General features: G+C 41.7%; 1 protein-coding gene across 4 annotated transcripts in view; it reads right to left on the minus strand.

Moving 5' to 3' along the window:
* The window catches only part of NSD3 (nuclear receptor binding SET domain protein 3), a 92905-nt gene that overhangs the window by 57017 nt on the left and 11941 nt on the right, over positions 1-23947 (minus strand). For all 4 annotated transcript variants that reach the window (XM_084804041.1, XM_084804044.1, XM_084804043.1 and 1 more), the window contains exons 2-6: positions 13271-13992; positions 7804-7875; positions 5709-5868; positions 3535-3686; positions 91-603 (exon numbers count right to left, since the gene is read on the minus strand). In XM_084804041.1, coding sequence (XP_084660167.1) covers positions 91-603; positions 3535-3686; positions 5709-5868; positions 7804-7875; positions 13271-13948 — 1575 coding nt within the window. In that variant the 5' untranslated portion in view covers positions 13949-13992. The remainder of the gene's footprint in view (positions 1-90; positions 604-3534; positions 3687-5708; positions 5869-7803; positions 7876-13270; positions 13993-23947) is intronic.

Raw genomic sequence — 23947 nt, forward strand, 5'->3', positions numbered from 1 at the left:
ACTTCTGAGTAAACATGCATAGGATTGCACTGTAAACCTTGTAATTCATTGTACATTTATTCCCTTTACAGGAAAAATAAATGTCCTTACCTTGGTAGAATAAACAAACTGATCAATGAACTTTCCATTCCCAGCAGCATTTTGGAGAGCAAAAACTTGTTCAATTTTAACAACTGGAGACATATTACATTTCTGAAGGTCCAAGGTCCCCTGGTGCATGGTTATGGATGCTGGTAAGGATTTTCTGGCTGCAGCAGTTTTCCATGCTATTTTCACAGGAGGCGGCTCTTCATCCACACTAGACTGCCTTCTCTGACTATGTCTCCGCACTTCAGTATTGGATGGAGAGGATATTGCCAAAACCTCATTGGTCTGTTCTGGCTGAGGGCTAGGCGATGGTTTAGATCGCCGGTTCTTTTTAATCTCTGTCTTAGGTGTGGCAGTCCTCTTGGCTTTTGAAAAGGCCTCCTCTGGCTCTTTATCTACATAGATGAAAGTGTACTGTTCTATCCTCTCTTCCCGTGTCATTTTCAATGCTTTCTCAGCATGGGCAATGCCAATATCCCACTGTGCACGTTCTCTCTGTGGCCTTGGTTTGCGAATCTTCGAAATAAAGGAGATGGGTTTATTGCATTTATTCATTTCCACTTACAAAGCATGTAAAGTTGATAAAATGTTATAGCTCCCATTTTAAAGCATGGCTCTATTCTGAACATATCACTACAATGCATTTGAGTCTCTCAGGGCTGACAGGATGGCAGGACAATATCACAGAGGAAAAGTGGTAAACATTAAAAGGAAAGGTCAGTAGTGTTCAAAATGTATTATCAGCTGATCCGTGACCCGGTTCACATGTAACAGCAGCAAATCGTGGATTAACTCATGATTTGCTGCAGTGCATGCCGACAATGTTCTGCTGCCATTTTGAATGTTCAACCCCTGACTGGGCATTACTACATGACATCTAAGCCTGGACACTGTGGGCCAGCTCAACAACACAATTAGCCATGCCATTCTGAATATGCAACCCCCACGAGGGGGGTGGCTGTGTCAGGCAAACCCACCTACTGAGGGTTATTTGAGGGATAAACAGCCCTCACATAACCCTACAACAAACCAAAGGTTATGCAAGGGTTGCTTAATCCTCAAATAACCCTCAGTGGCTGGGTTTGCATGACATGGCAACCCCCAAATGGGGGTTGCTTATTCAAAATGGTGTCTGGGACACATCATGGCTCATTGTGGGTTAAATAATCCCCGATGAGCTCAGCATGTTGTGCATACCAGGTCAGTAGTTTAATCGTAAGTTAAACAACCCACAGATAACCTACAATTACTAGTTAGGTAATTGTGTTGATTAATTAATCCATGATGTGCCACTGTTATGTGTGAACAGCCCCATAAAGTACTGCCAGCACCTCTCAAATGTTCAGACCCCAAAATTCCTATTGTGCCCCAATACAAGTCAACAATTACAAATATCTGAACACTGTATAGTTTGATAACATCTGGGGTTAGAAACTCATGAACAGAATATGATAAATCTGCAATCAACAGTGTTGCTGCTGAATAAATAGAAAGGCCGAGCTTTTGAAAGAAGTAGTTTGGGGAGGCTGAATATAGCCAAATAATGATTGCCATCTATTATAACTGCAGATGGTACATGTACCTTTCAACCATGCCCATAATCTGCTTAACTTCCTCCCTAAGATGTCGAGATCATGGCTGCTTCAAGGGATTCTCAATGCTAAATTATTCCAGTACACACATGGATTGTGCAGGCATATGATTTTATACTTTTTAAATGGCTATATACAGAACACGCACCAGTAAAATTGACATTAAAGAAAACAGCAGATGTTGTGGATTGCTTGTACCTGCCAGAACAGCAAAGGCCACAGGCATCTGAGACAGAGGTCAGCAATGACAGAAGATTTGCAATTCAAATAGCATTTCTAACGGACTGGATCTCAACATATCTAGGAATGTGCCTTAGCCTAGGGGTGGGCAGAAAGCAAATCTGGTTATCTGAGTAGCTACGTTCACACATAATGCTAAGCCATGGTTTAAGTTAACCATGGTTTGTTGCTTTAGCCATTAACTGTCTTGCAAGCAAGTAAACAAACCAGAACTTGTTTTCCCTATTTCTGGTTTTTTTTTTTCTCCTGCCATCTTGCCAGCCTTCAGAGTTTTCAAGCTGCTTTTGCCAGGCACCTCTGTTTCAGAGTGGACAGCAGTACAAAGAAGCCAAGGTAAGCCACAGTTCTGGATTCAGACATAATGACAAGCCATTGTTTAAACAAACCAGAATTCATAAGCCTTGTAATGTGGTTTGTGACTGGTTAATGAACAATGGTCTACAGGGATGGATTAGCGTTATGTGCGAACCAAGCCAGTGATCTGCAGTGGATCGGCAAGGTTTTCAGATTCCCAATTGTTTAACAATAGCAACAACAAAATGACTTAGCCCACCAAAATTAGGCTGCTGAAATGAAGAAAGCTTGGAGAAACCAGGAAAGGGCTGTGAGCCAAGTTCCACTACTTAAGAAATCCCAAGGTTTAGAATGTGCTCAGAGGCACCCTGTTGTTTAATTCTAGGTGCATGGGGCTGTTTGCATGTAACGGCGACGAATTGTAGGTTAATTAATTAACCCACAATTTGCCATGGGGCATGCCAGGCACATTCTGAAGCCTTTTTTTAATATTCAACCCCTATTGAGGTTGCTACATGTTCAAACCCAGACACTATAGGTTAATCGTGGGTTTAAAAACCCACAGATAACCTAACTACTAATTGTAGGTTACCTATGGGTTGTTTACCCCTCAATTAACCTATAGTGTCCAGGTTGAGATGTCATGTAGCAATCTCTGATCAACTCAGTCAGGGGTTGAATATTCAAAGTTGTAGGTTAATTAACCTGCCAGCCTTCTGTCCTGTCATGGTAAGACAGGTTGGAAATGCCTTTAACTCTCCCTTTTCCCTTCTCTTCTAGGATTTCAAAAATGTACAATATTATTTTCCTAATTTCTCAGACAAAGCTGTCTAATTATGTTTGCATTGATACTGAAACTATGATTTTTATGCAATTTTGTATTTAATATTAATCTAATGCAAATGGAAAATTATATATGCTGAGCCACAGCTTCTGTGTGGCTTGAGACCACGTGAGACAGGGCTGACCACAATCAAGACAAGCTCTTTATATTTCTTTTGCCTAAGTGACTACTGGCACTACTTGGACCACCAGTAGATCAACACAGGAGACAATCTTTTGCTGAAAAAATTCTGCAGACTTTTTTCTCTACCCTCTGATGGAGGCCTAAAAATAAGAGAAAGGCCAAAACACGTTGGGCTTCCCACAATACATTTATTTTTGCATCCTGATAACATGTTTCTCTTCTTTGTGATCTACTTTGGATGCTCACCTCCTTCTGATTTCTTACCAGTACAAACAACCCCGTAAGCTGGTGCGCTTCAGCAGTTATTCCCTCGCCCCACTAGTAAAATAAACTATCATTTCAGATTATACAGACCTTCTGTTTTTCAGAGTGGTTGGCTTGCTTAGCAGCCTCCGCCACCAACTGATCATACTGTTTACGTCCTTTGTACTCTCGTACCCGCTTCTCATGCACCCATGCCCTCTCAGGCTGGTTGCTAAAGAACTGAACATGATATTCTCGTGCACCTGAAATTGAAAGAAAGCATTCTGCTAAGAAATTCCTCCAATACAAATCTCCTTCACTTTTTGGAATAAATACACTCCCACACCATTATGAGCTGCACAGACAATAAAGTGTTTCACTTTATCCTAGGAGTTACTAAACATTCACTGTGTAATAATGACCCCTAAGAGGATGTGGGTCTAGCCATGTACAACTTGTCAGAAAAGGCCCATCCCTTTATGGCCTAGGGCACAGGATTGCCAACAAAGCCCCAGAGCCTATATACAGTGTGTGCACCTGGGAGGGGGTACAGAATTGGGAATGCACTTTGCTAGAATTCTATGTCTTTCTTTGGTTTTCTGGGCAACTGACTATATCACTCTGCTCATTTTTTTACCTAGGAGAACAGGTTCAGGGCCTAACTAGACACAATGTTATCTGTGAGGACTTGCTAACAATGGTCACACATTCCCTTCCTGGGATCCAGGAGCGCGGGGGCAATGACCATGGAGATCATTCCCACAGGGACAAACTATAGGTGGTGTTAATTGCACATTAACAGCATTCACACACATATTTAGTTAGGTAAGAAACAGCTATGGAGAAACCAGAACAAACTCAGAACCATATTTAATTCTCTCTCTTCCCATGACAAAGTCCTGACAAAAATCACAGCTCCAAAGCTGCTATTTGCATTTTAAGGGAAGATTCCATTGGTACCAATGGGAGGCAATGGGCCGGTCCACATGACACAGCCAGCACATCATGGGTTATTTAATCCATGAGCAGCTGCGGTGCATGCAGCCACCATTTTGAGTATGTGAATACCAACTGGGAGTTGCGCCATGTCATGCAAACCTGGCCATCATGGGTTGTTCGAAGGTTAAACAATGCTCACGTAACCCTACTAGTAATAGAGGGTTATGTGAGGATTGTTTAACCCTTGAATAATCCACCATAGCTGGGTTTACACAACATCACACAAGTTCCAATTGGCTGAATTGGGGGTTGCATATTGAACATGGCAGCCACATGTGCCCAGCACACGATAACACACAATGTCCCGGCCATGTCATACGAACAAGGTCACAGTGTAGTATCTCTCAGGAATTGTTTGTAAGGCTGCTTAAAGAACAAAAAGGCCCTACAAGTGAGACACAATTCATTAAGTTCCATTAGGCAAGTGGCTACCTTTCAGCCTCAGCTCCTTCATCAAAAACGTGGGGGTACTGATCCAAGTCACAGGCTTATAGCAAGACAGGCAAGTATAATAGAGCATTTATGATGCTGCAGCAGTACATAATGCGCCAAACATCTGGATTATGGTTAAGCCAATCACTATTCCCTGTTCTGCTTTTCAGCTAACAAAGAGCAACCACATTGTGTGTTACTGGAGGCCACACTAATCTCCAGCCAGTGTTCTGGGGGCCAGAAGTGTATTCTGCTGCACAATCAGGCTCCATAATAAAGTTGACACCATCTAACTTTAAGAGCTTCACAATTATGGAACTCATGCTGGGCATTACATAGAAATATATATATTTACATGTTGCATACAAAATCCAAGAGATCTGCAACATAGTATGGGATATTTCTCTATTTTATTTTACCTACAAATGAAATTGTGGGCAATCCTATCATAACATGACTAAAATAAGACAGGGCACCAGGGCCTAGATAAAACTACTTAAGGGGCTAGATCCAGCCCACTGGCTGCTGATCGCCAATTGCAGCAGTTGTCTCTAGTGCGTACAAGAGTTAATGTAATGTGAGATAATGTAAGTAATATATTTTGAACACTTGAAATGCACTACAGACATGCCAAACATAATTATCATGTTATTTATGTTTCCAGCAGCCAGTCTCTTTCCTAAACTACCAACCTGGCCAGCTTTTATTAGTGATAAGGCAATACCATTTGAGATATGCTGCACAAAGCAACAAACTATTTGAAGTTTAAGGGAGACATTAACAAAGTTACCATTGTAAATAAGCCATTCATAACAAGTTTCTTATGTACCTACTCAAGGGTTTTATCTTCTTACCTCTCGTGTTAATTTTGGTATGAACCTCAAGTTGCGGATCACTTGAAACCATGCAGGGCCACCATGGATACGTCCCTACTTTGGACCAGACAAGATCTCCAACCTCAAACTTGATATCACTTGCCACTTGTGTTGGAGGAGAAGGAGACACCTCCTGGGCCTATACAAAAATAAAGTGATATCACACGTAAGTGAATGAGGGGTTGCATACTAGACCTTCTGCACACAACACTACATAGGAAAAGACCACCAAACATGTGGATGAATATATTTTTCACAAGAGCAGCCTAGCAAAAATATATACTATCTTTTAGGACAGCCTTCCCCAGCCTAGTACTCTCCTTAGATTTCAACTACTAGCAGCCCCAGCCAGCATGGTGAACGGTCAGAAATACTGGGAGTTGTAGCCCAAAACATCTGGAAAGTATCAGGTTAGGGAAGGCTATTTTAGGGCCTCTTATAGTCACTTTCTGTGTAGATGAAAGGCGGGGTTTATAAAACCCACCCTATGGTATTGTCCTCATCTTACTTTTTAGGGCTGTAACCTTTAATCAGATCAGTTGGATTCATCAATTAAATGCCTTTTTAAAATAACTTAAAAAGACACCTCCAATTAATTGGACAACACATTAAAAAAAAGTGGCACATACCATCATAAAAGAGAATTCGGTCCTATGTGAGTGAAGAGAGGCCTCTTCTAAAGTGGTACCTACTGTGATATATACATGTACCAACTAAAAACAAAGGATACTTTTTCCTTCAAAACTAGTGCTTTAACTATATGCAAATGTATGCAGATTTAATCAATTAACCAATTAAAACTCACTTGATCAATTCATCGGGTGACAGCTTTACACCCTTTACATTACTCTGATCGTTTCTGAACACACATGGGGAGAGTTCATATAACATGCTAAGCCACCCCAAAAATAAGCTATGGTGGGTTGTTTATTTGCTTGCTAATTCACTTTACTCCAGGTAGGTGACCAAACAGTCTGTGGACTGTTATGACTTTTTTCCCCTTCAGTCCTCCCACCTGCACCTGGCATGTACCCTATGGGCCTTTACGGCACAATCTCAGCAGCTCAGTTGCACTCATTAGCAGAGTAGAGGTTTTTTGCAGAATTTTTTTTAATCAATTGGCAAAAGCAGCAAGAAACCCTGCCAACCACTCCTCACAATCACGCTAATGATATCCCCTCTCTATCACATCTTGAAACAACATCAGTCAATTTACTCCTCTACTTTGCGCATATTTAATTGCGCTAAGGCATTAATGTACTAAAGCGGAATAGTTATTCTACAAATCTCCCTGTAAGTAAAAAAATTAAAAAATTAAATCTGTGCAAATCTCCTTGAAGGTGAAAAAAATAATACTGAATTTGTGCAAATCTCCCCAAACGTGAAAAAATAACATTAAATTTGTGCAAATCTTCCCAAAGGTGGAAAAAAAAGAGGTGTCACTGTCTAGGATGGCAACAAAGTAGAGGAGTAAATTGACTAGTGTCGTTTCAAGATGTAACAGAGAGGGGATACCATTAATGCAATTGTGAGGAGTGGTTGGCAGGGTTTCTTGCTGCTTTTGGCAATCGATTCTCTCACCTTTTTAAACAACCCACTTTGACATAACTCCACCGGGTTTGGATGTCACAACAAGCCACCCTAAACAGCCCTACTACAAGCCATGGATTCTCAAGGTGACTTTGTTTGCGAAAAACAACCCATGATACAAAAGCTATGGGTTTGGACGTCACGCTAAGCCACCCCGCAACCACCCATGGTGACAGCCCACTGTAGCTTAGCGTGACATGCGAACCAGGTCATGGACTCTGTGGAGATGCTACTCCGCACCCCCAAAACTCTTACATATACCAAAATCAGGTTTTGGGCTCTCACATTCTTTCACCTGCTCTCCACCCTTTTGAGTAAAACAGCTAAAACAACCAGGCCGCTGTTCTGCCCCAGGATCCTCCCACACCTTGGCCCAAGAGGTTCCCAAAAATTCTGGTAATTAAGACCCTCATTTTAAGGCAAATCAGTGTTAACAAAACAGCATTTATGCAGACAGAACTCCAGGGTATTGGCATGTACTAACCGGAGCTTCATCCAACACTATCGTTTCCTCCCTTGGTCTTTCAGACAGTGTGCTGAGCCTCTCGTTTGGTCTCTATGAAATAAGTTAAAACAAAGAGTGTAAAGTAAAAAAATGGAACAACAAACAAGAACAAGGAGAGGAAACTATCACAGAAGAAACAAATCAGAAGAGACTGATTCACACCCTCCGTAGTGCTGTCTCAGTCTATTTTAGAGTTCCTTAATATTCAGTTTGAGCCACAGTATGCTAGAGTTCCATTAATATTCAGTTTGAGCCGCAGTGTGCTACCTTGCTCTGGAGGTTTATATCGACAAGACAGAGGTAAAGGAGTTCAGGAAGAGAGGGCTGGGGCAAGCAATGAAGACATGCAATTTAATATTGTTGATTGGCTTTATGAAGTATTGCTTACATTTAGGACAAAAAAAATCTTATTTAGAATACATACTTCCATGTGGATCGATAGGTCATTTCACTGGCAATGAAGTCCAATGCAACACACACAGAAGCTACTGGTAGGCATGACTTCAGCCAACAAAGAAATGTTTTAAAATTGAAGTTTCCCAAGACAGTTACCTTTTAAACAAGGTTACTGAGGTTTACTAAGATTCATTAGAGCTATATCTGGCACCACAAATCCAGTTTAATATGGCTACAGACTTGACAACCTTCTGGTAAATTCAGAGAATACAATGGGCTGTATCCAGACTTAAATTGTAAAATATATAAGTATTTATTTTATTATATCCTGCCTTTCCACTAAAATAGTGCTTAAGGTAGCTAACAATAAAATATGGGAGGAAAATGAGAAAGTTATAATTAAAACATTAAAATACATCAATGAAAACCCACATCTAATAAAAACACATCTAATGAAACACAAATAAAAATAAAAGACAAGTAAAAGCATATCAAAAGAAGAGGGGCCATACATAGCTCAGTGGTAGAATACATGCTTTGCATTCAGAAGGTCCCAGGTTCAATCCCCAGCATCTCTAGATAGGGCTGGAAAAACTCCTGCCTGAAACCCTGGAGAGCTGCTGCCAGTCAGTGTTGCCACTACTGGGTTAGATGGACGAATGGTCTGACTCAGTATAAAGCAGCTTCCTATGTTCCTAAGAAATAACAGCACTCACAGATTAAAAGTTCCATTTGGTTGCACATCAGCTTAGACGCTAAAGCCTGTTGGAATAAATGCATTTGTGTGTGGTAGAAGGATAACAGACATGGAGCTAGTCTCCTTTGACAGGGAATTCTGAAGCCTGGGAGCAACCACAGCGAAGGCCCTTTCTTGTGTTCCCACCAACTGTGGCTTTGATAGTGGCAGGACCAATAGAAGTGCCTCTCCCAAGGATCTTAAAACCCAGGCAAGGCTCGTATGGAAGAATGTGGTCTATCGAAATAGCCTGGTACCAAGTCATATACAGCTTTATAGGTTATAACGAGCACTTTGAATTGTGCCTGGAAATGGATCAATAGCCAGTGAAGCTGTTATAGAAAGAAAGTCACATGCTCCTTATACCTGGCCCTAGGCAAAAGTCTGGTCACAGCATTCTGGACCAGATGAAGTTTCTGATCACTTTTCAAAGGCAGCCCCATGCAGGGCATGTTACTGTAGTTCAAACAGGATGTGCCTAAGGCACATATCAAATCTCAGATCTCCAGGAATGGGTGCAGTTAGCGCACTAGCCTTAGCTATGCAAGTGCACTCTTAGCCACAGCTGAAACCTGGGCAATCAGGTTCAAGGCTGAACCCAGGAATACACCCAAACTGCCAACCTGGGTCTTCAAGGGGGGTGTAACCCTGATCTGCCTTTCAACTGACCAAGACCACCTCTGTCCTGTCTGGATTAAGCTTCAATATGTTTGTCCTTATACAGTCCATTATGGACATCAGACACCAGCCTGCTTCGCATGATTGTGGCTGGGGAAATAAGTCACAGTGGCTTATTTCCCCAGCTGCACATGCCAGTCGTATGCTGGGGGATTAGCATAAATACCCTCGGCAGCACAGCTTATTGTGTCCCGCGAAACTGGCCAGGGCAGCTTGTTGCTGTGAGTAACAAACCACCCAGAACCCATGGGCTGTTGTAGCATTCTGGGTGGTATGTTACCCATGACGACAAGCCACTCTGGCCAGGTTCACATGACAAGCCATGCTGCTGAGGATAATGATGCTAATCCCCCAGCATGCAACCAGCATGCACAAGGTGGTTAACATGCCATCGTGGTTTATTAACCACCTGTAATCAAGTGAACCAGGTCACTGATTCAGAACTTGAACAGCTTCCTTGGATTTAGATCAGGGGTGGGCAACATGGGGCTAATTTCTACTGGCCCAGGGCCTTCACCCAACCAAGCGCCACCATATTTTGGCGGTTTCAGCCTCAAGACAATTGGCGGTTTGCCAACAATTTTCAGTGGCAAAATGTGATGGTGGCCTAAGGTCAAATTTAGCTATAAACCAAGGCTTTAAAAGTTAAATTTGACCATTTTAGGCCACTGTTATGGTTTGCTGCTGAAATTCAGCAGCAAGCTGCTGAAGGTTTTGCTGCTGCAAGAGCAGCAAATTTGGCAGCAGCGGAGACCACTTAAGGCTGTATATTGTTTGTGTATTTTGTCTGTGTGCCTTTATTTAAATGGCTGTTAAACTTTGTATATTGTATTTTAAAGTTTAACTTCTGTAAACTGCCCTACAAAGCTGGTTGTTCAATTGTATTACAACTGTCTTGCCTGCTGTACTACAAGACAACTCCCCTTGCAAATTATGTAGCACTACTCTGTAGTTTTAATTGTGTTTTACTTCACCATTTTATTCTAGGTGTGGTTGCTATGGCAAGGGTCCAAATAACTGTGATACTACTTCCTGAGCTGTTGTTTTATTTGAACACCACCCACGCATGCTGAATAACTTTTTAAAATGAAGGGGTAATTCAAATTTGGAGGGGGCTGGCTGTTCCAAAAGCAAAAAGGTAAAAATTGCGTAAGGCCACAAAATAAAATGGCCCAAGTAGGACTCTAACCCAGGTTTCCCATATTCAGTTCTCTATCCACTTGCCCAGACTGAAGACAAAGTAAAAGGCAGAACTGCAGGGGACCATTACGTTCTTACAGCACTTCAGCTTAGATCTTCTCCTGCATACTGAACAGGAATGTGTGGGTGTGCAAAATAGAACATGGGGGACTACTCAAGGAAATCCTAGTGAAACATGTAATTACTCATCACCTCCCTCTGGATTGCCCTCACAACACCTGTAATCAAGAAGCAGCCCAGCTGTAACTTTAACCATGCACATGATGCAATTAGATTACACTGGCTGCAAGGGATACCTTCTGCCAAGAGGCATTACTATATTAGACAAACACGGGTGGCCAATACTGTTCGCAAGTGTGCCTCAAGACCAGTTAACAGAATAGCGCCATTCCAGTGCATACTACAGTTCATATGCATTCCAGCCTCACCTCACCCCAGTCTTGAGGCATTTCTGTTCACTAGTTTATTCAGCCAAAGAACGGTCAGCAGCACAGTACTACAGAAGCAACAGAAGAATATAGGCCTTACTATGCTGTGAAAAGGATTACCAGTGTTCCAAGTATGCCACAAACTTGTGGCTTCAGTGGTTCAGATTGGCCTCCCATGGGTTATACATTAAATGCCTAACCAGCAGCTGCTCTGTGGGTAGGATCTCAGAAAAGAAAGGAAGGCAGCCTGCCAGGCAGAGACCATTTTACAGCCTACACCAGCTGGACTCCTGCACTCCCACACAGGACCATCTACCACCATGTGTCCTATGAGAAGGTTCCCAGAAGAGAGAGGCAGGCAGGCAGGCGAATACCACCTCAGAGCCTGTTGCAGCCAGACTGTTCCATTCCCCCACAGGGCCATTGATCACCATCTGCCCTGTGGAAACAATCCTGATCACAGTTTACTTCTTTAAAAATAGTGATTTTATTAATGATTGTTGATGTTTCTTGTAAGCCGCCTTGAAAGGATTTGTATCCTGAAATACAGGATATAAATAATTGCAATAAACAAAAATGAAAAGTTATGGTCCTGAAGGCAAGATATGAGGCTGACCCCATGAAACAAGCAGTTTAGCTGCTAAGACTTCTATCTTATGCAGACTTACATAGAAATAAGCCTTACAGACCACAGCGGACTCACTTTAAGTAAACATACAGAGTATTCCACCGCATGAAAGGGGCTTTAGTTTTCTCAAAATCCAGTTTTCTCTATAGTACACAATATTATTTCAATACTCTTAGCACAGAAAACTACATTCACCAATCGTTGAATAAAAGTCAGAAATGTGTATCATGTGTGATCAGTCTAAATTAATTGCAGTATATTCTGTGAACTATATTAGAAGTAATATTTTCACATTAGAAGAGGCTTCCTTCATAGAAAACTAGTCTGTATATATGTAACTAACTTACAGCACAATCCTATACATGTCTTTTCATAAGTAAGCCCCATTGTGTTCAATATTCCGGGTTAAGTGTGTACAGGATTACAGCCCTAGGGTGCAATCCTATGGGGAAAGGTGGCCGCCTCTGAACTTGGAGGCGACTGCCTATCCAATGCAGGGCAGGAGAAGCACGGAGGGGATTGTCCCCTCCATGCTTCATCCGCCCTGCATTTGCAGCTAGACAGCCGATTTTGGCTGTCTAGCCACAGGATGATAGAACAGGGGAGGCAGCTGTCGGACAACACATAGGATGTGTCGTGCCGGCATTTTTGCCTTCCTGCCCTGGAACGCCCCATTTTCCCGGCTCCGCACTCCCCTTCCGAGCATGGAGTGTGGGGCCGTTCCGAGCTGCCTGCAAGGCAGCACGGGATGAGAGGGAAGGTCAGTCCTGCGGGAACTGACCTCAGAGCATGGGCTTCGAAGTTGGTTCTCAGAAATCGACATATCCTATGGCCATCTAGCCACTGACTAGCGGCCTTAGGATTGCTCCCTCCATTAATTAATTAATACAGAAAGAAAAAGAAAAGGCCAGGAATTGCCATTAGGAGACAGAAAGGTCAATGTGATTTTCACCATCTCTTTAAAAATACCAAATATTCTCTTAAATAGAAAGTATGACGTCGCTTTAATAGTGGTCTTTTATTCAGATGTAATAAAATCACTGAGAGATACATTAGTCCCATCAATGATACAATTTAACTCTGTCAGGATCTCAAGCTTCTGACAAATAACTCTGATAATCTGCATATTTTATTGTAAAAGCAGAATTTGGATTTCATTTGCATAGAAAGCAATCTACAGAGATAAAATCCCATTCTTTTAAAAAATGGATTCATACTGGTGGACTGTTCAGAGCAGGAAACCACCAATCTTAATTGCACTGTCTGATTACTTTAATAATCTTTTCACATGAAAACAAAACAAAAAGAAAAGCAGAGTTACAGGAATATCTACTTTGTAAGCATAATAACAGAAAAGGATGAAATTCCTATTCCACTTACATTTTGTTCGTCTGGTTCTAATTTTGGAATTTTATGTGATTTGCGCTCTTCTGAGTGGGAGGAATCATGTTTGCTACTTTTTTTCCTTTTCTCTTTTCTCCCTTCGTGTTTTGACTTCGCATACTCACTTGCTTGTACTTCATTTAAAAGGTCCCCACATAGAGAGGACTCAAACAATTCCCTGCCGTTCTGGATAGTTTTGGTTATTTTTAATTTGATTTCTGGTGAACCAGTCTTCTTTGGAATCACCGTTTGGGATACTGAAGGAGGTGGAGGCTGTGGTGGAGACTGTTTTTCCAGAATTTCATGTGGTCTTATGTTAGCGTTCTCCATTTGATAATACTCTGGTGGACTAAAGTTTCTGACTGTGCCAAAGCCATTGGCTGAGCCATTGGGATACTGACTGTACGATTGGTATTTGGCTTGGGGTTCATACATGCCGATTGGTGGAAATCCATTAATGAGGGGTGGAAGGTCCTCTGTTGTTGGTGTAGGGTACTGAAAACCTTGCTGTAAGGCAAGGGCAGCTTCATATGGTGTCTGTCTACCATCTTCAGTGATGTCACTGCTGGCATCAAAAGCATCCTCTTGGCGGTTGTTAGCCGAGTCAATGAGTTGAGGTGGTTGCTGAATTGTGTTTCCCATGATCCCTTGCATGAAAGAGAAGGAGAAATCCATTGTTCTGCTCCAGCATCCTTAGCTTTCCCTTTTTCTCATAGGGCCTAAAACGAGGGGGAGAAGATGAAGCAGTTAGTTTAAGTTATTTCGTAAAATTTAGAAACCAAGGCAATTGTTTTGAAATGGATTTAATACGGTTTCCCTTCCTATTTGCACAAAGGGTCTTGGTGAAACTCAAAGACTATCTGATTTATTGTGTCATAAGTGTTAGTGCAATAGAACCTACTTCACATCAGATGTATGAGATGTAATCCGCAGTTGGCAAATTATGTATCATGCGTACGTGCGCGCACACACAGTGACTGGGCTCACACAACACGCTAACCCACACTCAGTAGTTGAGTATGGGTTGTTGCTGAACCATGGGTTACCATGTTGTCTGAACCCAGGACATTGCCCGCAGGGTGGCTTGTTAACCATGCAGTGTAGCTTACTTTTCACAAACGAGCCACCTTGGGAACCCATGGTTTGTTGTTGGGTTGTTCAGGGTGGATAACAAGCCACACTGCATGGTTAACAAGCCACCCTGTGGAAAATGTCCTGGATTCAGACAACATGCTAACCCATGATTTAACAACAACCTGCACACTCAACCACTGAGTGTGGGTTAGAGAGTTATGTGAACCCCAGCATTACATATGTACGTACATAGGAGGAAAATGTAAATAGCAGGGCTACAAGGGCATGGCATAAGAGTCCACTCTGATATTTCTAGAAAGAGCACCAAGCATACATCTTGCATTTCATAGCCTTTTGGCCCCACTGTTGGTTCTACAAGACTTTTTGGTGTTTTTGTGGCAAAAGACTAACATGGCTATCCCCAAGAAACTTCACTACCAAGGTACTAAGTCAATCTTATCAATTAAGGGGTATCCATCTCCACATTGCTCCCAGTATATTCCAATTGTTATATCTTGGGATTACTCTCTATTACAGCCTTCTCCAACCTGGTGTCCTCCAGATGTTTTAAGACTACAATTCCCAGCATTTCTGCTCATTGGCCATGCCAGTTGGGGTTGCTGGGAGTTGTAGTCCAAAACATCTGGAGGACATCAGAATGAGGAAGGTTGCTATTATCTCAAATATGCTTTGTAGCATAGACAGTGGCAACTGGGTTAGAATGTATACCCTAAATATTGTTCCAGAAACTGGGTTCTTGGCATACAGATCTGAAAAAACAAGAAACTAGCAAAAAGAAATGATTTACAGAATCGCTGAGCTGGAAGGTAAAACAGTACGTTCCCACCTATACATATATAATGGATCTAAATTAACTGGAGACTCTCTGCAGAAAACACTTCCTTGGACCTGTTGGATGTTACTTGTATCCCACCTTGGATTGTGCCCAAGGAGAGATTAGTAGCAGGCTGCCTGCTGAAGCACTCCCTCTCTTTCTATTCTCACTGGCGGACAGGAGAACATCTGACCCAAGAGGCCTTAATTACCTGAATGCCTCCCTTACTTTGGGAGTCTAAGAACAGTTAAAGAGTGCTTAATAATCAGGGAAGATCTCACCTTCCAATAACTACAAGACCTCCTGGTTCAGGTGATCACTTTTTCTGCAGTGAGGAAAGCAGATGTATGTTGGGAGGCTTACGCTTGATCTCTCCCAAATGAATATCCCGAGGATAAGTTGTATAATTTCAACAGACCCCTACAGGAAATTAATGTTAAAGAGCTCCTCTGGGAGTATGTACAGAAAGTTGTCTTAAGAAATCTATGTTCTTCTAATGAAGACCCCATAAAGCTCGAGGCACATTGTGATAGTTTTCTAAATGAACAGTTTCCTGCACCCACTTGCACTACTTTGTGGCCTGTTTGACCTTCTGTATCTCCAACCATCGGCACTGTACATGACAGATCAAGTAACATATTTAGTGTATTGCTGATCCCTAGCAAATGTATTGAAAAGCATAAAGCAAGCATAGCTCCACCCCATCCACTAAATATTTTAAATACATAAATCATATCCACTATTGCAAAGTCTATTTCCTAACTGACATTCTGAATCCAACACTGTACACATCAGTATCATTTGTACACAATGTGCATTACTCTGAACACATAATTATTACAGTTGAGAGATTGAACTCCAAAATGCAGCTCAATGTCCATATGACACAGAATAAGCTGTATATAAAAGAGCTGGGCATGTTTTCTATGTACAAACAAACAAATCCGTCATTATTTTGTCTGCCAGCAAAGTACAAAACATTTTTAGAGGGACTTGTTTTTAAAAAGTATTAAGAAACCTGATTTTACTTTTTAAAAATCTGGCATGTAGGATTAAAACCCTTTCCATCACACTGCAAGTTATCTATTTACAAATACAAAAAATATCTTGTCTCTCAAAATACAGGACAGTATTAGAAATGGAAACTGAAAGCACATGACCAAAGAATTCCAGCATGGTTAGTCAAAGACGATACAGAAGGAACAGACACACCCAAAACATGTTTTAAAAATTGAAAACGTGTCTAAAGATAGAAAAGAGCAATAACTGACAGATTAATATTACTCTGAAATAACCCATACTGAGAACTTGGTTAAAGGGTGGCAGAAATAAATTAAAATTAAACATGAAGCACACAATGATCAAGACAGATCCCTGGCTAAAGGATCAGGCCACAGGAATGCATGCTCCCTTATCCACCTAACTGGATGAGCTAAGATCTATTGTTGGGTTTGCTGTTAAAGTTTTGAAAATGGCTTCAATTCTTGTTTTCAAATCTTAGTTAACAGCAAACCTTTCAGAATAGAGGACTGCTAGAATCCAGGTTACTTGACTCCAGGCCTATTAAAATCCCTTTATACATAAGTAGTATAGGTTAAAAGCCAGAAGAGGGAAATAACGTCTCCTCTATTTTCAGATCTGTACAAGAAGGAAAAGGTGGAGGAGGGAAACAAGCTGCTGCATTTCAGTAAAGAGAAGCCACAGCTGCTGACAGCTTGCTTTTCCTCTGCAAAAGCAGTTATGGCAAAGCAGCAGAAGAGAGAGAGCCGTACAGCTGCCCTGACTCCCTACTGGTAGAACAAAGAAAATAGGAGGGAGGGAACTTCTGATGACAGTCACACTGGGCACTCAGAATCCTAGTCTGTTTGTGCACCCTTAAGGTGAAGGGCTCTACCTTCTAGGATATTTCAATGGCAAACTGGATAGGCAAGCCATATTGTATACTTTCATTTATAATGCAATAGGAACCAATCCCCCACTCACTTTAGAGAACTTAAAAATTCCTCCATCTAATCTAGAAATGAGATTATTTGGAAGTGGCTACGCTGTTAAAGTATCCAACAAGTTCAAATCCAATGAAGCCATTCCTGTATTTTCTTTCTGCTGGTTGTAATGTGAAACAGTCCACCAATTCAAGGACCAACAACATAAAAAATCAGCAGGGATTCAGTGACACGTGTGAAACTTCCAAGGATAAAAGCATAATCTAGTTTGTTTTAAATTAGTAATCGATCACTAGATCGTTGTAACAAACAGCAAACCGTCAAGATGTGTGACACTCTTGTATCTGTGCTTACGATTACCAGATATTAATGCCTCAACATTGCACAGGATTGTTTCCTGGGCCTAGATGTAGAGTGAAACGCTGCAAAAAAATTATTAAAATGCTTTTAAAAAAGTGATCTAAAAGGAAACATTCTAAGTTTTGCTGCAAGGGAAGAAAAGGAACTAAGTATCAAAATGTTGTAATCGGGGGCAATGAGCACTTACAGTTATGTGTGGCTTTAAACCTTAGAAAAAGCTCCTAGAGTTAAGATTAGAAATGGAAATGTTATTGCACATCACTTTTTCTGGCTGTAACATCTACCCATGGTTTTGTTTCTTGCTGTCTACACAAGACACCTCAGTGCAGCTGTGCTGATAAATATTGCCCTAAATTCCATGGACTGCAAATAAAGTATTTTAATAATGATCGCTGGGTGTTAGCACCCTGGGGAAGGAGTGGGTGACTAGGTTTCATCTGGGGTGCTAGTCAGGGCCTTACAGCCCAGGACACCTCCACGCAAAAGAGAACCCTCAGAGAGCAGCAGGTGATGTGGTAGTGGCATCGGGGCCTAATACTTCTCACCACAGCATCCTTTTTCTTCCTTATTTTTTTTTAAAAAACACATTTTATAGTCAGGAGACAGCAAGCTGCATACGTACATGGTTACAGATGCTCATTTTACCATTTTTACTTTACTGCAACAAAATGGTGCATATTCCCAAGTATTTAGTATGAGGGTAGCAGAGGTAAACTCCATTTATTCCCAATGATGCTATGATTTAAGTGAGTTTAAAATGCAAAGCTCCACATGCTCAGTGTATTACTTCTTTTTTTATCAGCATTGACAAACAGTTCTTTTGTTTGGTTTGCTCTAACGTATCGGGAACGTAGAAAAAGTTATAAAGTATGGAACTGTTGGTTGGGGGAGAAGAGAACTGTTAGCTGCGAACTTCACAACTGAAACAATAGAACATGGTCGTCTACATAGGGGCTCTACTTTTGAGGGTCTAAAATCACCTTAAATTAATATCCTTACACTATTGATGGCAATTATTAGGTCATACTGGGGCTGTTCACATGACACAACAGCCCACCATGGGTTATTAAACAAACCCACAGTGACCCTGCAGCACATGCTGGCCACCATTCTGCATATTCAACTCCAGCTTGGGTGTTGTCATGTCATGCAAACCTGGCGAGTGTGGATTATGCAAGGGTTAAACAACTCTCACATCACCCATGGTTTGTTTTAGTGTTATGTGAGGGTTGTTTAATCCTTGCATAACCCACGCTCCCTGGGTTTGCATGACATGACAACCTCCAAGCAGTGCTTGCATATGCAACCTGGCACCAGCAGGTACCACAGTCTGTCGTGTTTAAATAACCCACGATGAGATGCAGTGTGTTGTCCAAACCCGGTCACTATCTGGGCCTCGCCAAACAGCCTCTACCAGCTTGCACATCTCCCTCCCACCTTCAAATCTTACACACATGCAACCCTACACTACCTGGTCAATGGCCTCTCCAACTATTTATCTTGCCCTTTTTCCTTCTTATGTTGCAGCTATAACCTGACTTATAAAATTTCTGCAAAATCAATCCAATGAGATCCCATATGATTTGTTAAAGCATTTTTCAACTATATTTTAACCTTTGCTTGATACTTCCATAAGACCCCTGCAGAATAAGACAGCTATGCTACTACACCCACACCCATACTTCTAATCTGGCTAAGTGTGCATTCCAGCACAAGAGAAGTAGAACACACAGGCTCCAAAGGGTTTTTTTTTAAGACAACAAATAAAAAGTTTTGCAAAATGAGAGTGCAATTCTACTACGCTTTGCTGTTGCCCCCTTCCCTTAAAAAAAGAGAGACTGGGTAAACACTCCTGCAACTGAACAGTACACACGGGTGTGTTAACATAGGAGGAAATGAAAGAATGTCATCAGCAAAAGTGTAGTCATAGGGGAAAACTTGTGCAAGTTTGCTTTTTCCTCAGAATTTCCGCTAGCTTTCGTAACATCTGCCCCAAACCAGCTTTACATATATGGCGAGTTTTCATCTCTCAACATATCTCAGTGGCCAATGAGGCTACGACACTCCTGATCCTTTAACCATGAGTGAGTGATCAGGCCACATGACTGCATGCTCCAATGTGCCTCCCCAGACCCTACCCCTCATGTACCCCTACCTTTCCCCCTTGAAACTAGGCAATCCAAATGTTAGATAAGCTCTAGAAGCTGGCCAAACAGGGATGAAGTTTACATTGTATACATTCTTTATAAAACCTTGGTAAAAAAAATCCACTCTATTACAGAAATTTTGAGAGATGCCAGTCACTGTATCTGGGCAATGCCATTTCAAGTTAAATCCTCTCATTATGCTATGGGAGAAATAAAACCACTGTTAGATAGCTGCCATACCAATAACCTTAAACATAGGTGCAAGGTGTTACTGATGTATTCAGAGATCACGTTCAAGCTAACCTTGCAAATATTCTTCTTGCAATTTTTGTTTTAAAAGTATACAGGATAACAAAAATTGGTACAGAAGTGCCAACTATTCACTTGCTTTTCATTTACTCTCCATATAAAACCAGCTTCCAACACTGCATCACTCCCTAGCAGGACTAAGAAACTGAACCCAAAGCACAGCCATGCTGATCAAGGGGTCAAGCTATTCATATGGGGGCTAGCCCAATTCTCAATGGATCCCACAGAGCTCTTTATGACGAAGTCAATCTTGAAAAACATTGACACCCATACCAACCACTAAAGTCACCAAAAGCAAACACTGAGTTCAGCCCCCACTCTGATGGAGCACCCCTTTACTTTCTGATATGTACGTGAATGGATGACATTTATTTAGGGAAAAACAAAGTAATGCACCAAGCGTACTTGCCTGCCTGCCACTGATAGGGACCCCCTGCAGAGTGCAATGCATCTGTGTGCAAAGTACAGTTTCTCCTCATTGTCTCTCTCACATATATTGTAATGTCAGGCATTTTGCTAGTTAAAGAGACACACAGTAACATTTCCATTCTGGATTTCTCCAACATTTGGCCATGTGCTGTGCATACAGAAGCAGACCTATCTTAATACTCTGAAATGCAAAAAGGTAAAATAACTAAACACACTCACTTTTATAAACTGAGTTTTGAAACTACACGCTTGTTTCAACATTAGATACATAACAAAAGATAGGGTAGTCAACCTTTCTTTAATAAATGAAACTGCCTTATATTGGTCAGACCATTGGACCAGATAGCCCAGTACAGTCTTGCCAGTCCTGTTACCAGAGGTCCTTTTAACTGGTGACGCTGAGGATTTCCAAGAATTACCTACTATGTAAGTACTGTAACACCAACAGATTCCATTTGGAATCTCCAAGTGGTCTGGTTATACATAATGCTGAACTTTGGTTTGGTGTTACAAGGAATGAGCCCTGTGTTTGCTCCATCCTTCTCTCATGTTCCAATTAGTTAGTTACTTCCAGGTTTGCAGCAAACCATAATTTGCTGTTACATTCAAAGTAGTAAACTATGTCTTGTACTTGTCCCCCAAACTAAGATTTCAAACTTGCAAGTGCAAGGACAAAGTTCATTCCCATAGCACCAAACCATGGTTTGACACAGTGGCTCTAAGAACTAATCATAGGTTAACTCTGTGTTGTTTAACCCATGAAGAGCTAATCATAGGCTAACTTCGGGTTGTTAAACCACTAACAACCTAAGTGCCCATGTTTGCGTATCACACAACCTACAATTGTGCCAATCAGAGGGTAAGTATGCAAAGTGGAAGCAGCTCTCATGCAGCATGCACACAGGCAAACTGTAGGTTAAATAACTTACAACTTGCCGTTATTCCATGCGAACCAGGTCACTGTGTGAACAAACCCATTCTGTATTCAACCCAGCTCTGTATTAAAAGGAGAGCCAAGGTAAAAGTCCAAACATGCATCATTATTTTATTCTTATTAGCAAGAAGATTAAATACATACATATATACACAACACAGTATCAAGACAAACATTCAATAGAGCTGATAGTGTATTTTAATAACTGACATCCATCACCAGTAAACCTGAGCTGCTTCTTTTACTTAGAGAAGCTATTTAAAGAAAGAGGTTTTAGGAGAACGTATCTTTCTCCCAATCTTCCCAAATGTTCAAGTGTTTCAGAGGCAACTCTTCAGTATTCCTTACCACACAATCCACATTTCAGGTTTGGCTGGGGAAGGGAATAGAGGTTTGCCTGTGGCCATTTAGTGAATGTATAGCAGAGGCAAAATGTGAACACTAGAGTTCCTGAATCACAGTTCAGTCTCTTAGGATGCAATCCTATGGGGATAGGTGGCTGCCTCCGAACTTGGAGGCGACCGCCTATCCAATGCAAGGCAGGAGAAGCACAGAGGGGATTGTTCCCCTGTGCTTCTTCTGCCCTGGATTTGTGGCTAGACAGCCAATTTTGGCTGTCTAGCCACAGGAAGGCAGAGTGGGGGAAGAGGCTACCAGATGACACATAGGAAGTGTCGTACTGGCATTTCCGCCTTCCCTGCCCTGCAATGGCCTCCAGAATGCTCCGTTTTGGCTGCTCTGTGCTCCTCTTCCAAGCGGGGAACATGGGGTCACTCCGCACTGCCTGCGAGGCAGCACGGAAGCGGGGGGAAGGCTGGTTCTCCGGGAAGCGACCTCGGAGCGCAGGCTCTGAGGTCAGTTCCCGGAAAACCACATATTCTATGGCTGCCTAGCCACTGACTAGTGGCCATAGGATTGCTCCCTTAGCCACTATACTACTTAAAAAGAGGTACATAGTGGGGGGAAACCTATTAGGCCAAAATAATTGCTATTTTCAGCTTCCCACGTATACAATTCTATGTAGTATTTTGGTATAGTTTTAATTTGTGCAGAAAGGGGTCATTACAATCTAGCTGTTGGTCATCTTTAATGTATACCTTTGGTCTTTAACTGGTGGGTTGAAACCCACTGCTGGGTTGCAGCCTGATGAATGATGGGTCACAACTACCACCATACAATTTCTCAAATCATGAAGAAGTGACTGCCCAAATGCATCTTTGGGCTAAAAGTCTGAAAAGGTTGAAGACTACTGATGTATACTAATCATTGCTTACCACCATCCCCCCAAAAGCTATTTGAGGAACAGCTTTGCAACTGTGCAAAACAAAATCTCTTACTAAGTCCTGTCTCACTACCCTTTCAAAGCTCCTTGGGAATGTCAACAAGCATGTGGATAGGAATGATCTGGCACATACTATTTACTTGGCTTTTGACAAAGTCCATCACCAAAGACTCCTGAGCAAACTTAGCAGTCATGGGATAGGAGGAGACGTCCTCTTAAGGATCAGTAACAGGTTAAAGAACAGAAAGCCGAGAGCAGGAATAAGTTGACAGTTTTCACAATGGTGGTCTGTAAACAGTGGAGTTCCCCAAAGAGCAGTGCTTTTTAACTTATTCATAAATGATCTGGAGTTAAGAGTGAACAGCAAGGTGGCCAAGTTTGCTGATGACACCAAATTATTTAGGGTGATAAAAGCAAAAAGGGATAGAGAAGCACTCCAAAAAGACCTTCCAAACTGGGTGAATGGGCATTAAAATGGCAAATGTGGTAAAATATAAGCAAGTGATGCACATCGGGTCAAAAATATCCTAAGTTCATATATACACTGATGGGGCCTGAGCTGGTGGCGATTGAAAAGGAAAGGGATCTTGTGAGTTGTGGTGGATAGCTCAATGAAAACATCAGTAGAGTGCTGTGAAAATAACTGTGAAAAAGGCAAATACCATCCTTTGGAAAGGAATTGAAAATAACTGCCAGTATCCTAATGCATTTTTATACAAATCTATGGTGCAACCACACTTGGAATACTGTGTACAGTTCTGGTCACTGCACCTCAAAAAGGGTATCGTAGACCATGCAGACAAGAGCAAGCAAAATGATCAAGGGACTGGACCAAATCCCTTTGAGGAAAGATTATAGTATTTGGTGCTTTTTAGCTTAGAAAAAAGCAAATCAGAGGACATAATGATAGAGGTGTATAAAGTTATGCATGGTGTGGATGAAGTGGATACGTTTTTCTCCAGATCTCATAATATTAAAACCAGAGTCATCCAATGAACCCAAGTGGTGGGATGTGCAGGACAAAAGGAAATACTTCTTTAGACTGAGCATGGTTAAATCATGGCATTTACTTCCACAAAATGTAGTGATGGTGGCCAATTTGAATGGATTTAAAAGGGGATTCAACAAATTCATGGAGGATAAGGATATCAATGGCTACTAGCTAAGATGGCTACACATTACCTCCAGTATCAGAGGCAGTATACCTCTGTATGCCAGTTGCTGGGCAGCACAAGAGAGAGTGTGCTACTGGGTGCATGTCCTGTTTGTGGGCTTCCCACTAGGGCATCTGGTTAGCCACTGTGGGAGCAGACTAGATAGACCTTCAGTGATCCAGCCGGGCTCTTCTTATATATTCAAAG

Source organism: Heloderma suspectum, chromosome 6 (assembly GCF_057233095.1).
Source record: "Heloderma suspectum isolate Gila_16-S chromosome 6, 16-S_ref, whole genome shotgun sequence".
In the NCBI taxonomy this organism is placed as follows: Eukaryota; Metazoa; Chordata; class Lepidosauria; order Squamata; family Helodermatidae; genus Heloderma; species Heloderma suspectum.